The sequence below is a fragment of the Sapajus apella genome, unplaced genomic scaffold (assembly GCF_009761245.1).
Source record: "Sapajus apella isolate SASKATOON/1434 unplaced genomic scaffold, GSC_monkey_1.0 scaffold4, whole genome shotgun sequence".
In the NCBI taxonomy this organism is placed as follows: Eukaryota; Metazoa; Chordata; class Mammalia; order Primates; family Cebidae; genus Sapajus; species Sapajus apella.
The window spans coordinates 50623573-50639414 of record NW_022436944.1 but is presented as its reverse complement, the minus strand read 5'-3'; the positions used below and the strand labels follow the sequence as shown (position 1 = coordinate 50639414).

The 15842-nt window shown below is 39.6% G+C and overlaps 1 protein-coding gene across 1 annotated transcript in view; it reads left to right on the top strand.

Moving 5' to 3' along the window:
- GADL1 (glutamate decarboxylase like 1) overlaps nucleotides 1–15842 on the top strand; it is a 155433-nt gene that overhangs the window by 23857 nt on the left and 115734 nt on the right. The window contains exons 2-5 of the mRNA XM_032268398.1: nucleotides 5339–5511; nucleotides 9845–9971; nucleotides 12156–12246; nucleotides 15585–15691. Of these exons, the coding sequence (XP_032124289.1) occupies nucleotides 5339–5511; nucleotides 9845–9971; nucleotides 12156–12246; nucleotides 15585–15691 (498 nt within the window). The remainder of the gene's footprint in view (nucleotides 1–5338; nucleotides 5512–9844; nucleotides 9972–12155; nucleotides 12247–15584; nucleotides 15692–15842) is intronic.

The following is a 15842-nucleotide window of genomic DNA, read 5'->3' as shown; positions in this document are numbered from 1 at the left end:
GAAGGATGAAAGAGGGGCTAGACAACTAAAGATCTGAAGTTTTGGAAGGACTTTAGAGGTCACCCAGAATAGTGATTCCCACATCCACTGCCTGTTATAGTGTATTTCAGTATTAGTATAAATTGAAGTACTTGCTGATATTTTAGATCCTAGGCTCCATGTAGAATCCTTTTGGGCAGAATTCCAGGATTCTGAATCTTCATTAATTTTCCCAGGCATTTTTCAGAAGCCAGCAGAGTACTTTCCTCAGATGGGCTCCAATTTTATAGATGAGGAAACTGAGGCACAGAGAGGTTGCATCATTTCAGGATCAGAGAACTTGGGAGTGATCAAGTGGGACTAGAAGTCAGCTCTCCTCATGTCTAGGCCACGGGTTGTGGAGGGAATTATTGGATTGTGTGAATAGGTTAGAGGAGATGACTTCCAAAGTAAAGATACAGTCAAGCCAGTCAGTCCTCAGAGGTATCAAGCGCCAGTTGCTGAACTGTTTCTGGGATGGTCAGTAAAATGAGACATGGCTCTTTTTTTCTGTATGTTTATAACCTGGTATAAGAAATAAAACCCCTACACAGGTAAGCACAGTGCAAGGTGGAAAGAAATAAGGCAGAAGGTCTGGGCAGCTGCCTACCGCCCAGTATGGGCTGAACTACTCAGCTACCATCTTGTGGTCTGAACGTTGTGGACGAAGTTCTGCTCTTCTCAGAGGGAACCCTCCACCACTGGTCCTCTCTTCCTGCCCCTCCAGAGGGGATAACTCACTAGCCACTTGGTCTAGAGTTTATTACCCTGGTCATTCAATCAACCTGAGAAGACTTCTATTGTCACAGCTTACCATTCCATGCAAGTATCCTTTGTGCGTTTATGTATTATTATTTGAGACACAGTCTCACTGTTTTGCCTAGGCTGAAGTGCAGTGGTATGATCTTGGCACACTGCAACCTCCACCTCCCACATTCAAGTGATTCTTGTGCCTTAGTCTCCCAAGTAGCTGGGACTACAGGCACATGCCACCATGCCCAGCTAATTTTTATTTTTTTTGGTAGAGACAGGGTTTCTTCATGTTGGTCAGGCTGGTCTGAAACTCCTGGCCACAAGTGATCTGCCTTCCTCGGCCTCCCAAAGTGCTGAGATTGATGTTAAATGCCACTGGGTACACTGGCTCACAAGCATTTAATATATACTATTGTTACCTAGTACTATCAGCTAACTTTTATTTACTTCACATCAGGTACCAGGCACTTTAAGGCTTTATCTCTATTAATTCATTTAATTCTGTGCCAAAGGAAGAGCTGTCTCTCAGAATCTAAAATACTATTTGAAGCCGAATTGTTTGTTAATCAAGGGACAGGCATAGATCTCTCTGAACAAAGCAGAAGTTGATCCTATACAGAATTTTGGAAGCTATGGAGGGGAGGACTTGGTAAAAATGCAGAAGTTAGAGTCTTTAGGAATTGACTGGCTTTCTAATTTGAAAGTGTGGTTTTTGGAGTGAGACTGTGGTCCATGGACCAACTTTTAGGAGTCAAATGACTACCATAAAGAAAATAAGAGCACAGAGTGGCTCTAGTAAGAATGGAGAGGAGAGGAAAGGATCTTTCAGCCACCATTTCCTTTACTAATGCAGAGAACAGAAACCCAGGTTTGCCTTGCTGACTGTTCACGGGGTTCTCTCAGCCTCCACTGTCTCTTCTCTACCCCATTAACTGTGTTCTATGTCGATTGCTTTCCCCGCCAAAGGTTTTTCCTTAGTCAGTTCCTGTCTCCTTGCTGTGCTATCAATTCAGAAAGGCATACAGACAACCTGCAATTACATCTCAGAGAAGGAGGACGTTATCACTGGCTGAAGGAACCGAGAAGAACTTCATTTAATAATCAAAAAATGTTCATCTAACTCCTACGAACGGCCAGGCAGTTTCTGGGTGCTATGGAAATAACAGTGAAACCAACAGACACAAACTCATGCTCTCAGAGCTTAACCTTTATTGGAGAGACAGATATTTAAAAATATATATATTAATTTACATGGGTATTGGATGTCCCGTGGTAGTCACTGCTCTGGAGTCAAAGCAGAGGAAGTAGTGCAGAGTGGTGGCTGCAGCTTTATATGTGGTGGTCAAGGAAAGCCTCCCTAAGAAATTGATGTTTAAGAATCAGAATGGTGAAAAGACCACAGATGATAGAGCTGCGTGAGCTTAGCAGACAGTAACGAGATGAGGTCTGAGGTCCATGAGATAATGGGGAAATGGGCCTTAGAGGTTATTAGAAGGACATTAGCTTTTAGTCTCATGAGGAGTCATGTAATCGACTTGTTTTTCAAGGAAGCATACGAGCTACTGTGTGGAAACAGTCCTCAGAGAATGAGGGGCAAGGGTGGAGGAAAGTGGTTAGTTACTAGTACAGTAACTAGCATTTGATGGTGGTTTGAACTAAGGTGGTAAAAGTGGGTTGATGAAAAGCAGTCATTCTAGATATATTCTTCATGGAAGCTCTTCTAACTGAAGGACTTCATTAAGAGCCACTATAAACTCTAACAGTTCTGAAAATTCTGAATATGCATCCTTGGGAGACCACACCTTGACCTATTATAGTATCTCCAGAGAGCCTTTTCTGACCTGGGAAAATGCTGGGGGAGAAATAGGCATATTATCACATCTGTCCATAGAAATAAACTATACCTATCAAAGACGATGCATAATCTAGACCCAATTCCGTATGGATTTTTATGGTATTTTCTCCTAGATAATTGTGTGAATTATGGGGATTTTTTTAATTCGTTGGTGTGAAGACAGTGATAATTTCACTGCTATTCTGGTTACGAGTGGGTGTTGACATTTTTTATTTTATCGTGTGTGTGTGAGTGTGTGACACACACTCACAGAAGTGAGTAAGAGAAAAAGACTGAGCAGGGTATAGAGCTGCTATTCCCTGGGCAATAAAAGCTTGAAATCCTACTAATGAGGTTAAAAAAAAACCTTAACTTTTTCTGTGTGCTTAATAATAGCACTGCCTACTCACATAACTAGAGTTCCTGGAATAATTGCCCTCTTTCTTACTCTATTTTTAGGACCTGAAAAATTTGGGAGGAGAGGAAAATGCCTTCAGGTGCAGAGCATTTCCATCTAAAAGCTCAATTCTAGGGCTGCAGCATTTGGCCCTAAACCATGTTAAATGTTTCCTTTCATGTGAAAGTGAAGGATGGAACTAGCATTCATCACGGGAGCTCTGAATGGCTTCTCTTTCAGTGAGAGGACAAGAGACTGATCCTTTGCTGCAGATTCCCTCTTTCCCAAATTGGGGGATCTTCCTGTGACATTTTTATCTGGTGCTTTCCTGGACACCATTTGTGTTTGCCTGTAACAGAAGAGTTTGTGAAGCCATAGAATTTTAGCAGACCATTTAACTTTGAGGTGGAGATGAAGTCTAAGGTATGATAAATGTTAGTATTTTAGAGCCCTCAGAGTAGAAATGTTTGAAATACATATTTAGAAGGGTTTTTGTAGACCATCAGAATATTTAAGATGGATTCAAAATAGAAGGCACTGTGTGAGGTGCAGTGTTTCTGTAACTTTCAACAATTTGGTGAACACACATGAGGAGGAGAAACATACTGATTAGAAAGAAAATGGGATTGATTCAAAGCTTGTGCTAGAAATTGGTTGAATACCTGGGATTGAGTTGCCAGAATTATTTTTGAGGAGGGCTATTTTGGGTAGGCAGTAACCTTTCTTCTCAGATATAGATTTTCATGTTGACTTGTAACATTTAAGCAATGGTCGGCATGTACAGTCTTCAACGGGCTTAGTCCCATCCTTTTGCCTGTGCTTAAACTACAAGGTAGAAACGTTTAAAAGCATTTAATATGGGTTTACACAAACTATTGTTCCGCTTTCTGTCCTCTATCGCTCTCTTCAGAAAATGGCTGAAAAATTAGTTAGCGGCTCTCAGGGACAAAGCAGTATCTGTAATATAGAGGAACATTTAAACAGACTTAAATCATGAAATTAAGATTAGTGACTTGTTTATATTGCTGCTGCTTTTTAAGGAATGGTTAAAAGGGAAAATATGATATCCCTAACAAATGTGTGAGAGAGGGAGAAAGTGTATGTACGTGTCTGCGTTCGTGAAACAGACGTGGGCTTCTGTTTACGAAGATTTTTGTACATGCATTTGAAAGGTGACTGCAAGAATGAGTAAAATGGGTTGCATTTACATTTCTTGTGCTCCTCCACACTCCCTGATGCTAAACAAGATGCTGCAAGAATGGAAAATAGAACTTTGTGTAAACTTTGTAATCTAGTTCATGGAGGAATTGGCCAACAGCTACATACACCTAAAGGAAGAGGGAACATACATTTGGAGAAACATTCGTGTGTACCAATCCAAGAAGGCGGCAGCTAGCTCTCTGCCTTTGAAGATTTCAATGTTCACTTTGTTGAAGGTGACCAGGTGATCCGTCTTAGATGCTTCCATAATTCAGATACATCAAATACGTAATGGATCTTTATAAAATTCAGTTTGTTATTTCAATCTGGATATGCATTATCTCTTCCTTGAGAAAATAATTTGGGTAAGGAGAGGTGCTATTTTCTGTCTGCCCAAAGCTTCATCCTAGGGCTTGGAAATGCTAAGGAATTTGTACGAGGAAATAAAGCTAAAAGCTTGCTACCTTAATTATGGGATTTGTCTACTCAATGTACCAGATTCTGAAAGTTAAAACTATAGTATTTATATTTTAAGGGGATACGTACAGCATAGAGGTGGTGTTAGTTCTAGAATAAATCTGAAGGTCTTTTTCCTCACCCTTTTCTCCAAATGCCTAACTCCTCTTCCTCTATCTCAAACTCTTCTGTGGTAGAGTGATGACTGTCTCTGAGGAAAGGATTAATGGAAATCATTTAATTATTCGTGCATGTGTAGGAATGCCAATGAATATTTGCTCTTAGGGGTAGTTGCTTTCTTTAGTTATGGAAAACATTTTTCAACTTCAAACACCATCTATCATGGAAATTGGTATATGTGAATGGTACCTTTCCTCATCAGATCTGCAATTGTACTGATTGAGGGGTCATATACTCCATGACTAACTCAGCCCAGTACAGAGGAACTTATATAATAAGGTAGATTTACTTAATCCATAAATTACAAGCTTTCTAAAATTTTCCTTAACTCTATCATACTATTGTGTGCCATAAGAAATTGTCAGCTCAACACCTCAAATGATGCCTTCATGTATTAAAAGATGTGCCATTTGAAGCTGGGATAGTGATGCATTTGTCCCCTGTGCTTTGTTATGTGACGTAATTAGGTTATATGTCAAACACAGTTTGTATGTTTCCAGGAGATACTGATCAACAAGAGATGATTCCAAGTAAGAAGAGTGCTGTTCTTGTGGATGGGGTTGTGCTGAATGGCCCTATGACAGACGCGAAAGCAGGAGAAAAATTTGTTGAAGAGGCCTGTAGGCTAATAATGGAAGAGGTGGTTTTGAAGGCTGCAGATGTCAATGAGAAGGTAAAAATTAAAACCTGTAAGAAACTGCAGAAATGGGAAAGGTAGATTTTCCCCAAATCAGTATGGCTGAATATAAGGGGAATGGGAAGGTCAAGTTTTAATTTCCTCTATACCTTTGTCTCAAAAGGACATCCAAATACAAAGCGTCGGCCTTCCAGACAATGCCTGCTTTCCTTGAAGGGTTGATTCCTTCCTCTTCTAGTCATCATTCATGGGAAGATTGGCTGAGACTCTGGAGTTTAATCACATGAGGCTATGAAGCACAGGGATGAAACTCCCTGCCCTAGGAAATAACGTAGCTAAGTAACCTGCTAATCTGACTTGTGCACTCTCTAATGCCCTTTGCTCCCAATTTTCTAGTGCACACTCTATGTTGCTCATGAAAATCAAGCAAAAGATAGAAAAGGATGTGGCAACATTTTAAATTTATCTTGAGGTTCAATCAGGAGCTTGTCTGAATTTAGCCTAGAAATATTAGACGGTTAAGTCCAACTCCTTTTCTGGTACCAGCTACTGGTTGTAGATTTCAAATTCAGGCTCAAATTCAATTCAAATTGATATAAGAACTGCTGCCTATGGCATCTACTCTTAGAAAATACTAAGTACTCTTAGGGACTAACTTCTTATGTATTTAATCCTTTCAAAAACACTAAAAGACAGTTACTATTTATTACCCCCATTTAAGAGCTGGGAAAGAAAGTCAGGCACAAAGAGGTCAAATATCCCGCCCAAGGTTATACACAAGCAAGCATCAGAGCTGGGACTAAAATCCAGCCAGTCTCACTTCACAATCTGTGCTCTTAAATACTCCATATGCCTCTTAAAAATTACTGAATTATCCTTTATCACATTGGTTTTCATGTTGGAGTTCGATTATCAACAAATGGATGTAAGCAAGAGATTTTTATTCCAGTTATATTAGTTAGAAATAAATACCTTTAAAATATGAGGTGATTTATTCTGCATTTTTGACCACATGCCTGTGGGAAACTGAATAGGAAAAGAGATTGATGCATGAACTTGGAATAGTTATGTTCAAGGCAAAATCCTGATGGTGTTTCTTATTCATCCAGAGAGTATAATTACGTAATTTCTGGTCTTCTCTGCACTTGTGAGATACTTTGGACCTGCTTTACTTTGCAGTACACTGCTCCTCTGGCAGGTATTTTTTTTGTTGGCCTTTATTCAGTCATTAAATATTAACTGAGTATTAGCTATGAGTGAGGCTTTATATTCAGCCCTAGAGAATGCAAAGAAAAATAAGGTAAAGGCCCAGCTCTGAACAGAATTTATAATCTAATTGGCAGGATATGTTTTCATTAGAAATGACAGCAGGGTTCCCAGTGAGGATGTTATAAATGCTTTGAGACTGGAGCAGACTTTTGGGATTTCACACAGGAGCAGATACTTTGAGCTCAGATGTGGAAGGTAAAAGGCAAGTGAGGGGTGGTGGCAGGGGAAGAGAAAGGTTGGGGTTAGGGTACTCATTTCTGCAGGAAGAAAGCAGGAAGGTCAATAATGGAAAGAGCATTACACAAGGACAAGATGTATTTAACACAGCAATGGGACCGTTTTAGCCTGGAAAGAAGGGCTCACATAGAGGACTAGTAAAAAAATGAGAAGGGGAATATCTTAAGATCCTAAGTTGTCAATTAAGGAACCACAGAGTCAATCACATTGTTGTAGATGTACACGCTACCCATGGTAAGGTGGATTGAAAGCTATGCTGGAGTTGGGGGAAGAGGGTGAAGTTTTGATACTACTAACTTAGCCTGCCTTGTCTGAGATTCAACAAAGCACCATTAAAAGGTAGCCTGCAAATATATATCCAAGCTTGGTGTGATGATCATTGATAGTTTCTTTAGTAGAAAATTCTTCAGCCAGTTCTTAAACATTCAGTAAAATTTACCCCTTTTGGGTAAATTCTGTCAGTTTTGAGAAGTCATATAACTATTACTATAATATGAACTGTTCTATATCTTCATTAAAATGGTTACATGACTATTCTGTGCCCCTCTTTAATCAATCCCCCCCTTTCCTCTAAGCCCCTGGAAATCACTGACCTTTCCCTATGATTTTTGCCTTTTCTAGAATGTCATGTTGATGGAATCACACAGTAGTCTGAGTCTTGCCGTTTACCCTCAACAAAATGCATTTGAGATTCATCCATGTTGTTGAATGCACCAGTAGTCATTCCTTTTGACTGTCTCAAGTATTTCCAATTTACCTCTGCCAGTCATGGTTAGAGCAGAGTTTAATTTCATGCTCCTTGCACAATTTGATATTTCCTCCTAGTCTTTTCACTCCCTGGCTACTTCCCTCTCTCTCCTCCCCTCCATAGCCAAAATTTTTAGAGATTATCTATACTCCCTCCCTCCTCCTATTTCTTCACCTCCTACATCCTCACTTCAAAGCAATCTGGCCTCCGCCCCCACCTCTCTAAGTCAAGCTGCTCTTGCCAAGAACACCTCCTTGTTGATAAATCCCATGAGAACTTCAGTCTTTATCTAATTTGGCTTCTTAGCAGTATTTGACAGTGGTGAGCATCTATCTCCTTCCTAAAGCATTCCTTTTTCTTGGTGATGGTAGCACTAAACTCTTAGGATTCTCCCTACCTCTCTGCAAAGTCCTCTACCGTAGTCTTCCTTTTCCCATTCCTAAGTGTTGGTGATGCCCAAAAAGATTCTGCACCTCTTCTTTGCTGTAGTTTCTGAGCCACATCATCTACTGTTGTATCATCATAGTATATCCCTGGAGCTCTATACCCCCCATCTTCTCCAAGAGCCTCAGATCAACTGCTATACAACTTTTGAATGTTCCAAAGGTGCCTTGTTCTAAACGTGCTCCTAAATGCATCATCCCCACACCACCCCCAGCCAGATCCTTCTCCTGCTATCCCCATTGCTGCCATCCGATCTGTGTCCCCGCTGAAATCCTAGGGATGATCCCTGGCTCATTCCTCTCACCCTCACAATCTGATTCTCAACTTCTAGTGATTCTGTATTTTAAATATCTCCAAAATACATAATTCATACAGCATTGACCCTCATCCAGATCCTTACCTTCTCTTGCCTGGTTTAAGTTACCTTTATATCCAATTGTATTTGGAATCTCCACATAGCAACTAAAGCAATTGCCCCAAACACAACTGTGATCTTTTTATTCCTGTTCTAAACATTTAAATGGCTTCCTTAGAGCCAAGTTCAAACTAACATGTCACATAAAGCCCGTTATGACCTGAGCCTTGTTTATTTATTCAACCCATCTTTATTAAGCACTATTATGTGTAGACTCTGTAGTACTCACTTGGGATCAATGAGCAAAAAGACTGACATCTGCTTGTATGGAGATTATGTAGAATATAATAAACAACAGTATATTTGAGGGTAGAAAGTGCTTTGGAAAAAGGAATACTAGGAAAGGTTAAGTGGGATTTATAGAGGTAATGGGTAGATTTTAATTTTAGGTAAGGGAGTCAGGATTGCCATCACTGAGAAGGTAACTTTTTAGCAAAGCTCTGAAGTAAGTGAGGGATCTAGTTGTAAGGATATTTTAAAAAGCATTCTAGGCAGAGGGCACAGACAGTGCAGAGACACCGTTTGGAAACATCGCTCCTGTAGCTAAGAATGGCAAGGAGGCCAGGGTGGTGGGAGCAGAGTCAGCCAGAAGGGAAGTCGTCCCAGATGAGACTAGAGAAAAAAATGAAACGAGCAGATCATAAAGCATCATTTTATGTCTTTGTAAGGACTTCAACTTTTACTTTGAAATAGGGAGCCACGGGATGTATTTGAATGGAGGAATGGGCGTGGCTTGTTTAGGAGCCTCATTCTGGCTGCTAGGTTGATAGACCGCTTTGGGCAGGGTACATGCAGAGATAAAACGACTTCACTATTCAGATTTATTCCCTCTCCGTTTCTCAAAAATCCATCTTCTAGCCATACCAAGCTTCCTTTTCAGATATGCCATAGGATCTGAATTTTTTATTTTATTCTTGATTTTAGTTTTGGTCTTTGTTACTTCTGTCACTTTCATCTAGAACCTCCCTTGTATTACCACACCGCTAAGCTTTGCTTCATTCACTCTACTCTTATTCTGTATAACAACTTAGATATCAGTATCTCTAGGAAATCTGCCTTAACCTTGCGAATCTAGGATGGTGCCCCTGATCCGTCCCATCAACATCCACATTACTGTCACAGTTCTTTTAGTTTGAACTATCGTTGGACGTTTACATCTCCCACAGCCCGGAAGCTTTGTACAGTCCCTGTCCCTAACACCCTCTCAACACCTGTCTGTGGTGGCTACTCACTCTGTGTCACGGTTGAATCTCCAGGTGTGTGAATGGAAGCCTCCTGAACAACTGAAACAGCTTCTTGATTTGGAGATGAGGGACTCGGGAGAGCCACCACACAGACTATTGGAACTCTGCCGGGATGTCATACGCTATAGCGTCAAAACTAGTAAGAACTTTGTTTCCTTGATCTGTACCTCTGACAAGTTATGTTTGTAAAGCATTTATTTACTTCTTAAAGCTAAGCATAGCTATGTTTAAGGAATAAGAAATCTGGATAAAAAAAAATTAGTGGTTCTGATGTTTTTGTAATGGTCCCTTTAATCCCTAAATCCAGATTCATTGCCAAGGCCAAAGAGAAGTTGATAGGAAAACTGTTGGTGTTAGTGTTTGTATGTAAATATCCTCTTCTCCTTGCCAACCCTCATACTACTTGTAATCAATAGCATATGTTATCACTGCTACTTATTTCTTATGTTAGACCAAACTGGCAAATGGAATTTTGATTACCTAAATTTGGTAAGGGATTTTAAATCTTGATGGCCCAGAGTATGCAAAAAGTAATTCAAAAGATACCTTTAATAGGAACAGAAATAGATTTGGAACACACTGATTAACTCTTGGATATTGGTAATTGCCGAACTATTTGATCAAATCTGGCAGAATCAAAAAATAAAAACCTTTAGATGGATAAGGCAAATGAATACATTCTAAGTTTTTGTGGAAATTATTTCAGTGATGTCCTAACTACTGCAATCTTTGTACCTGCAGTGATGGGATGTCAATGTTACGCTGAGGCCCCCTTCCAGCTTACCTGCTAATATCCTGTTCACCCAGTGAACAAGTTTCAAAAATGGGAGAATAACCTTCCAAAATATTTTTCAGTATAATGTAAAGGTAATCTAGTGCTTAAGACCATATGGGCATTACTTTGTAAATTCTGGCACTGGACTAAATTTAGTGGAAAGAACATAATAAAATTCTGGCTAATAATTGGATTATATTCCCTTGGGAAAGTCTGGTGTATCAAAAACCGTTAGCATTTCAAAAGCAGAGATATGTATCTTATTACTACAGTGCATGTCAGAAGTGTAGAATGACATTTAATGCAGATTTTTCAGTTTACTGGATATTTTCCATAACGTTACCATGGAAATCAATCATAAATTAACACAGAACTAAAAAAAATCTTATTAAAATTACTTGTAGCCATGCCTTTTATTTTGGCCAGATCAGAGGAAGTTTTTGTTTTAGATGAAAAGATTTTGAGATTTGTTTTTTCTTGAACCCTTAAAGACCAAAAAAATCCTAAAATAAACTAAAACCAGATGCTGTAAGTTGTAATGAGAGGTCACCAGATAAAATGATTTCCAAATACTCAGATGTAGAAATAGACTCCTGCCTCTTTGTTCTGTCATGCTGAGCTTCCTGTGATGGAGACTATCAAGCCAGTTAGCTGGGTGTATGGTGTGATTATTCACATGGTGTAAAGCCAATAACCTTTATGAGACCTTTTATATGAGGGGAAAAAGTTTTAAATTGGAATGAGACGTTGTGTCTTAAAGGCGATTGCCTTGGAAGCAAATTGAATCATAAGTGTACGTAAGCGCATGATGAGTCACATCTTACCCCATCTACATACTGCCAGTCTCATGGGTCTAATCTGAAAAATGAGAATGCTGCTCATTGCCATAGCCTGGGGTGAACTCAGTTGTGAGCAAAATGTATATGAAGTGAGAGAAGTTAATATTGATATTTTCAGTAAAAAGGCAGTACCCTGTGATCCTTGGGAAAACAGTGTTCAAATAATACTTAAGGGTTTTGGTTTGGGTCTAGGTTGTGAAAAAGAGGAGCAGGTAAATCAAAACTCTTAAGAGATAACTCAGAATTTACTTAGAAACATTGATTAGTAGCAAGGGCTCTGAGGTGGGTCTTCAACATGATTTTTCTTGTATATAATGCTGTTTTGAATATTGATTATAAATTACCTCATTCTGAAAAATAAAGTGCACAAATCTTAAGTGTTCAGTATGAATTTGTACATAGCTATGCAAGGGAGCCATTGCCTAGATCTAGATATAGACCAATTCTAGCCCTCCAGAGGCTCTCTGAGAAGCTCCTTCCCAATCCATAATTCTTTCCACAAAGTACCTAGAATTCTAACCTCTAATCTCCTTAGATAGCTTTGATTTTGAATGTCATAAATGGAATTACATCATATGTAGTCTTGTGTCTGTCTGCTTTTGTTTTCTGCAAGACTCACTTTATGTTAATGCTGTATGAGGTTTTTCTTTTTCTTTTTTTTTTTTTTTTTAATTGCTGCATAGATGAATACTCTGTTTTAAACTTACAGGCCACCCAAGATTTTTCAACCAGCTGTATGCTGGACTTGATTATTCCTCCTTGGTGGCCCGATTTATGACAGAAGCATTGAATCCAAGTGTGTAAGTGCCATGCTACAGAAATTTTACACCAAACGTGGATTAGAGACTAAGTAGATGAAATTTTGTTTCAAAAATTTCTATTTAATGGTTTCTTTCTCATAGTGTCATTGTAAATAATGGAATAGTTTTATAATGCTTATCAATATTCAAATAGCTGTTTGATTTAAATAGTGGTACCATCAGATGGAAAAGGCGATTATCACCTCCATTTAACAGATAAGAAATTTGATTAGGCAATTTTTTATTTGTACCTGCATGAAAAGCCCTTTTCTGTGCTAAGTGATAGACATATTGAATATAAATAAACCTTGACTGTCCTCATGGGGCATATCTGGTGAAAAAAATGCTGATCGAAGTGATCCACAAAAATTAACGTAAAATCCAAACTCTCATCTGAAGGAAAAGTACTCAGTGTTCTACGTATTAATATGAATGGCGCAATTTTTCCTAGTTGAGAGCTCAGGAAAGTGCACAATGTAAAGGTGACAGTTGGAGAATAAGCGTTATTAGGTAAAAAGGTGAGGGGTGAGTTGTAAATAGACGGAATGACATGTCTAAAGGCCTTGTGGCAGGACACAGCATGACATTCTCTATGAACTGAAGGGTCAGGGTGGGTACAGCCGAGAGTTATACAGGGACTATAGTGGAAAATAAGAGGAGAGAAATAAGAGCCAGACATATAGGGCCCAGTTGACCATGTTTATGAGTCATTCTAAATGTAACAAAAAGCCATTGAAGGTTTCTAAATCACTAGATGCCATTTGCTTATTGAAAAAAGTCTGAAAATATGAAGGGCAGGCTGGAGGGCACCCATTAGGAAGGCATTTCTTTAGTCAGGTGAGAGGAACGTAGCTTGGACTTGGAGGGAAGAGGTAGGAATAGAGCAGCAAAGAATGCGTTCAGAAAATAAAACAAGGGACTGGATACACATCTTGAAAAAGGTAAGAGGGAGGTGGTTTCTGAGGCAACGTCTGGGTTTCTAGCTTTCACAGCTGGGTTCACAGTCATTTCATTCATAGAAATCAGCACTGGTAGATGGAACTGGTTTTCAAGTATATGGTGAAGGAGGCAAGAGAGCAAGCATTCCATTTTCAGTTGTGGGCATTTGAGTTTGCGGTGACTTTAAAATATCAAGAATACATATGAACTAAGCTGAGAAATACATGGGCCTGGAATTCTGATGTCTATAAGGTATAAATTTAAGAGTTACCGGTAACATGATGGTAATTGAAATGGTGGACGTGGAGGATATTCCCTATGTCAGTGATTCACCTCCCTGACTACTCATGAGAATCACTTGAGAATTTTAGAAACATGTATTGATACCTGGGTGCCAACCCAAGCCAATTAAATCTGAATTTCTGTAGGTGTGTCCCATGCATTGATATATTTAAAAGGTGCAACCAGTGATTTTAATGGGAAGGCAAGATAAAAAACCATGGCCTAGGTGACAGAGTATAGAGAGGGGAGAGAGGGGGCTCAAGACAGGGCCTTGAGGACATCTACCACTTAATGGTTAGGAGGAGCTGGGTTAGCTTACAGTGGCTAGACGGAAAAAAACCAAAAGGATAACTGTGGCAGCCACAAGGAGTGCGCCTGGTGTCACATGTTATTGAATGTTCAACTAAGAGCCTAAACAGAGTCCACTGGATTCGCTACATGGATGTCACTGGCAACTTTAGGGACGTTTTGATGGAGTGATGAGAGCAGATACCAGGTTACAATGAGTTACAGTGAGGGTAAGTCAGAAGAGACAGTAAAATTATGTATTTTTCCAGTCTTTTCTTGTATACCCCAGGTTTTCTAACTCTTCATGTAAGTTCAAAAATCTCTAAATATTTCAGATTGAAGAAGTGTTAAATTGTGCTAAGCTAAACCATCCACTCAAAATATGCCAACCCACGAGTGTGTTCTATCTTGTCTTCCCCTCCACCTCCAGGCTGATTCCTAGGTTTACAATTGAGCCAGTTTTCAAAGACAAGCTTAACATATTTTTATTATGAACAAGTAACTATTATATATATACATTTGTAGGTTCACATAAACATGTTTTCATACTTTTGGGTATGTACACTGGTTTCATAGCATGGTTAAAAAACAATCTTATTTTTAAGATGGCATATGTGTAGAGTTGACACATAGGTAGGTGATACATAGGTGATCAACTTATGCCTTAATCCCAAATTTTCCCTACCAGATGTTAATATAATTGCATTACATTCTGTTACTCTACATCTAAATGTGTCTGCTTAACTTACATATTTAGAGTATACATTTATTCAGATACAATTTGATGTAATCACTTAATTGAGATGGAGATCATAGATATGTAGTCAACCTCAAGTTGTCCGGAGAGAGAAGATAAACATTACCAAACAAGGCACGGTGACTGTTGCAACAGATTCCCAGGAAGGCTGCTCTAGATGGTGTTTAGCGAGTGGGACATTGATTAGGAGTACCCTTGGCACCTACATGGGTGACTGGGGAAGGAGGAGGAGGATGCAGGAACGGGCAGAGATAGGTGTCAACTTGCCCCGCAGGTTCCATGACAATCTTGGCTAATACTTGGAGAACTCAAACTACAGTGGTCCCTCAGAGTGGTCTGAAGTTGAGCCCAGACAGCCAGACCTCTCCAGCAGTCTTCAGCTGTAGACCACAAGGAGTGTGACCTCGGAGGAGTTGGATCCCTGCAGTTGAGGTTATCTCTAAAGGAACTAAAACAGCAATGCTCTGACAACAGCCTTCCAGCCCAGAGCAACACATCCTGCATCGACAGGGGATTTGGGTGGTGCTTTGTAGTAAAATCATCACATAAGAGATGTCTCACAGAGCACTCCTCATTAATACAGACAGTGTAGCAGAGGAAACCCTGGTGCAGGTGGAGTCATCTCCACTTAGAATAGCTCGAAGGGATGTTAGCATACTCAAGGTAGTAATCTGGTAAAACCCGATTACCATGACAATGGATTTTCTTTGACCATCAACAGCACTCAAGGCAGTATTCCAAGCATCCAAAGAGTGAAATGGCCACTGCTCATAGCTAATACATAGAATGCAAATGCATTGCCTTTCTCTCTCCTCACGGAATTGAGGTTTCTCTTGAAAGTAAGAGTGCCGCAGCAGCTTGCAGATCCCTAAGGCCACTGGCTGTTGGTTTTTATCTAACCATGACTAGTGCCGTCACTAATGGGGTAATTCTCTTTTCAATGGATAAATTTCCAAAGACTGCCGAAGTGGCAGCCACTTGGTTTAATAGAACTCTGTGTGCATTTCTTGGAACACCAAAGGGATGTTTTGACTCTAGTCGTAGAAGTGAAGTGTTTTTTATATCCATCTAGTTATACGTATGAGGTGTCCCCAGTGTTTCTGTTAGTGGAAGAAGCGGTTCTGAAGAAAATGATTGAATTTATTGGCTGGAAAGAAGGGGATGGAATATTTAACCCAGGTGAGTACAATTAGTTATTGAGATCAACCTTACAAGCATGTAAAAATGTATCCGTATGAGGAACAACTCCTTGCAGATTTACATGACAAAAAGTTGGATAATAATTCTATTTGGTGAGAATCTAGCTTGTGCCTTTCTCCAGAGTGATATT